At 39.7% G+C, this 5,293-nt stretch overlaps 1 protein-coding gene across 1 annotated transcript; it reads left to right on the top strand.

Annotated features, from left to right (window-relative positions):
• The first annotated feature begins 582 nt into the window (after nt 1-582).
• LOC118842309 (late lactation protein B-like) lies at nt 583-4,899 on the top strand. Its single transcript, XM_036749882.1, has 6 exons — nt 583-669; nt 1,327-1,454; nt 2,305-2,375; nt 3,770-3,880; nt 4,563-4,664; nt 4,874-4,899. Exons 1-6 carry the CDS (start codon nt 583-585, stop codon nt 4,897-4,899), a joined length of 525 nt encoding a protein of 174 aa, XP_036605777.1.
• Nucleotides 4,900-5,293: the final 394 nt, after the last annotated feature.

The raw sequence follows: 5,293 nt of genomic DNA, 5'->3' as shown, positions 1-5,293 counted from the left end.
GTGTGTATGTGTGTGTGTGTGTTTAACCACATCGTGGAGATAGAACTAGATGGAGGTTTTCAATACCCATGAAAAACTTTACAAAATGTGCCAGCAAAAATGAGAGGGTGGGATGGGGTGGGGTTGGATTGAAGCCGCTGACTTTCTCTTTGTTGCTCAAAGAATCTCTAAACTACTTCCTATACTGATAACCACCTCCTTCCCAACAATAAATGCATCAAGTCTTAGATCTCGTGGAGGAAGCAGAAACTCCAAAAAAAATTAGGTCTAATTGATTATTTGTATGGATTTTTATCAAGTAGTCATTCAAAATAAAGAAAAGTATAGGGTTTCCAAAAATCATAATATACTATTTCCCTTTCCCCCCCACCTCCTATTGCCCTACGATAAGAACTTCTGGAATGGTGTTAAAAAAGAAAACAGCTTTTAATGCCACATTGATTTCAGGATATATATATATATAGAGAGAGAGAGAGAGGGAAAGAAAGAGAGAGAGAGGGATGTTAGGAGAAGTGCACACACCTTCTAACCAGCTTCAGTGAGTGATTGACTGAAGATAAAGACCTAAAAAAGTCTGTGAAGATGAAGGTCCTTTTCCTCACCATAACACTAAGCCTGTTCTCTATCCTCCAAGCTCAGGAGTCATCGCCTCTTGAAGAACGATTTGGGGTGAGACTTCGTTGGGAGATCTTGCAGACTAGAAGGAGGGATGTGTGTAAGCAAAAGGCTGTCATTTGAAAATACAGGCCCCACTGGACTCTTTTTAACCTGGGTCTGTAACCTGGTAACCTTCTCATCCCGCAACGTACTACAATTTTAGTGCTATAGATTATGTTAGAAATTTCACCGTTCTCTTGCTTTAATTTACTCTGTCCAGAATGAACTGGAAATGGGGATATGCTTCAGTTGATTTTATCCTTGCTAATGGTCATTCAGATCAAGTAATGTTCTTGAGAGGAGTTGGATCTCCAAGAATTCAAAATCCCTTTCTTCAGGGATTCAGTTTGGGGGTTCAGTGCCAAATGTTTGCTTTCATTTGGGGCATGTCGAAGTTGGTCCAGCTCGATAGGTTTGGGTTCTCAAGGCTAGTTCCCTTCAACCTATTGACTTCTTCCTATAACACTGTACTTTGTGGATGTTGTCACCAGATCCACGGTGGTCCCTGGGTAACAAAGTCATGCATGATTTTTGCCTCAGAGCTGGGATTCTGTTCTGAGATGGGGATGAAGATGTAGATGATTAGGAGATATTTGTGAAGAGTTGGATCCCATTATTCCCTCATTTTTCCTCCTTCAAGTTCTAGCTACATATCATAATTTCCTCTAGGGTTTATACTTTGTAAAGGCAATTGTGACTGACAATGAACTTCTTGAAAGGGATATACCTAAGGACATGTCACCCTTGACAGTCACCCAACTTAGTGATGGGAATCTGGAGGCCAAATTTATTGTCAAGTAAGTAGACTGCCCAGAATTGTTCTATCATTCTGCTTCATCTTTACCTCTCCTATGCTAAGAACTCAACTAGAACTGAGTGACCACTCAATTTCCTCTGCATATCTAATTTGACCACACACAATAACATATATGTATAGAGTATATAGCATATGTTCTAACCCTACATATATATATGTATATCGTGTTTTATAATTTTATATATATAGTGTTAGAGTTAGATGCTCAGAAGGGTAAGGTTTAGATTATAGTTAGAGTATATACATACACATATATACCTGTATAAATGTAAGTATACACATGTACAAACATATATGTATATGAAGCTTAGGCTTACTTTCATAGAAGTGGGTGGAATACTTACAGTGTACTCACTATTTTTTTTTTTGATTCACTAACTGCTAGCCCCACATAGCCTCATGCCTCCTCTGAACTTTCCTTATTCCCCTTTGGATGCCTTTGTTTCATGTAATTCAGGACACAAGTTATCTTAGGTTATATACTGCAGCCTATTCATACTGTGCATCTCCCTTTGTTTCCTTTGGGGTCACTTGGGTTTGGATTTCTTAGAGATTGTGTTGTTCTGTGATCTCCAGCTCTATAGACTGACCCAGAGAATGTTCAATATCCAAAAGATGGCTGCTCAGTTACAAGGTTCTTTTATACGAGTGAGAGTAATCATATCTCAGGCTGTAATGCTAATCTGCTTCTGGACATTCCCCTCTGCTTGCCACGTTGAGAATTGCACGAAGAGTGAAGGAATCAAATCATGTTTCCTGAGTTTGATGACATATAAATCTCTCTTCCTCTTGTTTCTAGCAAAACCATTCACATGTTTTGTGTTTTACAGCAATACTGGAATTTGTGAAGAGTTTACAATGAAATTAGAGAAAACAAACCAGCTTGGTCTATTTTCTGTAGGTAAGTGAATCAAACATACCATGTTAAAGGAATCCCTGGCCTCCAAATAGGTGGTCTCTCAGGCTCAATCAAATGGTTGGACTTGAGACTTTCCTTTAGTCTTAGAGACAAAAGGCTGGGTTTTCTTGACACTATCAAGTGAATTTGCATGCTTTTTCTATGGCTTGGATAGAGTTGATGAATAGATTGGTTTGTTTGCAGATGTGACTGACTAAATATCAGGATGTGAGGGGTTGGGGTAGCAAAGGCTGCTTAGGTAGCTACTCTTATGATTTGCTTTGGGAAATCACGAGAACACTTCTTTAACTTCTCTGCCACCATTAGATACTTTAATGGGCAAAAATGTTTCTCAAATACTGTTCTTGGGATTCCTAAGCCATCTAGAAAAATGTGTGGCACAATACGGTTCTTTAATACATTAATATGATGACTCTCCTCATAGTTTCTTGGGGGGAAGAGGAAGACATGCAAAGATGTGCCACTGCAGTAGTTAGTTGCTTGGGTTCTTGGGATTAGAGTCTGTAGAGAAGGAACATATGTAAAAAATAAGCCATCTGCATCACTATTTTTTAAAATGAATTTTTCCCTTTATATATTAGGGAAGATTGAGTGTGAATCATTTCCTAGAGCCAGGGTACTGACATCATGCTGGTGCTGCCCTCATTCAACAAACATTTATTAACCAACTCCAGTGTTTAGAGCATTGTGTTTGTCATTGAGGGAGGAGACAAAATTCAAGTTCAATGGGGTTCTTGCCAAAGGCAAAAATGCAGGCCCTCCTTTATTCTTGCTTTCTTTGTCACTTTGACTTATAATTTCACTGGTATCAGGAACTTACTTCACAGTAAGGAAATTTCTTTCATCAAGACAGATCAGCACCTGCTGTGCAATTCATATTCTTTGAGAGTTGATTGAGGGTATTGAGAATTTAAGTGACTTGCTCATGATAACCTTGCCAGCGTATGTCAGAGGTGAGACTTCAACTCAGGACCAAGAAACTCCAAGCTTATTTCTCTGTTCACTACAGCATACATATCCCACTAAACTGTGACAAATTATTTACTTTCTTGGCCTCAATTTCCTTATCTGCAAAATTAGGGGTTAAACTGTTTTTTTAGGTGCCTTGAAACTCTTATACCTTTAAGTATTGGGCTTCTTTAATATGCAATATTACATGATAAGTGCATTAGAAACATACCATATCAGATCCAAGGGGATGTTGTCCTGGTCATGGGGCCACCCAACTCTTTTTCATGATTCTTGGATGCTTCTGCCCACCAGGTATGGGGTCCTTCCCAACAGAGAGAGATCCTAAAGCCTGCTGTAGTCTCTTCCCAGTAGATTTTCCCAGAGGATTAGGGATGCTAAAGGATATCTCCTTACCATCTCCACAGATGAAGGTGAACGCCAGGTACTCATAGAAGAGACATCTGTCAGGGATCATTGGATTCTCTTTTGTGTAGGCGAGATACATGGCATACAAATAAGAGTTGCTGAACTTGTGGGTAAGTAACATGGGATTCTGTGAGTCCCTCCAATAGGAGTATTAAAATGTGTAGCAGTTGTTAGAAACTACTCACCTGGATTCCTCCTGGTCTTCAACCTTTCCCAGATTTGGCATCTCTAGAAGTACACTGAGAGGATGCATCTTGGTTCAAACCAAAGCCCAATGGATTCCATGAATTCTCTCAAAATTATTGCTATCTGGAGGTTTGATGACAAGTGAGGCATTGCTTACCAATCACATTCCCAGACTGCCAATACTTACTGAAGTACTCTTCAATGAGTTTGTAAAGGCAGAATTCTGCTTTGAACAAAGCAGCAGGAGGGAGAAGACAGTGTGTCTTCATACTTTCCCTCTTTCTTCCGTTGTACTTCTGGAGTTTTGAAGGCATTAGGGATATTTTGTTTTAGTGCATGTTTGGGAGATATAGATGGCTTTTTTTTAAGAGACATTGGTTTGGGGAGTCCTTAATGTGGGGTAGAAAGGCATTTGCTGAGAGAAGATAAGAGTGTTGACCTGGTCACCCACACTTAGTTCTCTCATCTCTTTGTGCTGGCAATTTAACTGACCAAAGGAGTAAAACCCAAGGACTTTCACTGTAGGAGGTGACTTATAATAGAAACCAGGACCAGAGAAGGCTTGAATCAAAATGAACAGTTATTCATTCTGCCCTCTCTCTGCAGGTCCATATCCAGATGAGAACCCACAGGCCTCTCAGGACTTTAAGAAGTTTGTCAGCCTTAAAGGATTTAATGAAGAAAAAATCAACATCCCCAGACAAGCTGGTAATAAAAATGGACTTGGCTCCACTTTGCTGTGCTATATTCTTCTATCTCCTGAACCCCAAACCCTTCCTTTCCCCTCTTTTCTTGTTCTGCCCTTCCCTTAGAAGCTGTTATACACTTATTTCTTAGGAGACCTTGTATAATTGTTTGAACTCTGTGGTAGGAAGTGATTTTGGCAAATCTACTCACATCAGTGTTTTTTTCTGCAGAGGCCTGCACCCCGGAACATGTTTAAGGTATGAACTTTTTCAAGACTTCTAGAGAATCTTCCAGAATATTCTAAACTCTTACATTTCACCTGGGATTTAAGTATCTACTTGGTCCAGTTCAAGTACAACAATGTGAACTCCCCATTCATGACAGAGGGATTGTTTTATCTATCTCAAACAGGTTTCAGGCCCCTTTCAATGTCTGTCTCAGTATTTTGTCTTCTTGCATATTAGAAACATTTTGGTACCTCTCCAACTATTGCCAGGCATTTCACTTTGAGACTGCTGTCTCTTGTTTGGTTCTTGGTAGAAGGAGAGAAAAAGTGGCTGAAATACATTCCCTTAGGAGAAGCAGTGTGAAGAATGATGTTTGTGGAGTCACAAGTTTCAGTTACCTGTGTGACCTTGAAAAAGTCCCTT

This window comes from Trichosurus vulpecula, chromosome 3 (assembly GCF_011100635.1).
Source record: "Trichosurus vulpecula isolate mTriVul1 chromosome 3, mTriVul1.pri, whole genome shotgun sequence".
Lineage (NCBI taxonomy): Eukaryota > Metazoa > Chordata > Mammalia > Diprotodontia > Phalangeridae > Trichosurus > Trichosurus vulpecula.
This window is presented reverse-complemented; position numbering and strand designations above follow the sequence as displayed.

What these genes read in the sequence shown, in the direction of transcription:
- LOC118842309 (XM_036749882.1), top strand. Translation starts at nt 583, where the DNA reads ATGAAGGTCCTTTTCCTCACCATAACACTAAGCCTGTTCTCTATCCTC. An exon ending in GAGGCCAAATTTATTGTCAA is followed by an intron (nt 1,455 to 2,304) that starts GTAAGTAGACTG and finishes TGTGTTTTACAG; the next exon opens with CAATACTGGAATTTGTGAAG. An exon ending in CAACATCCCCAGACAAGCTG is followed by an intron (nt 4,665 to 4,873) that starts GTAATAAAAATG and finishes TTTTTTCTGCAG; the next exon opens with AGGCCTGCACCCCGGAACAT.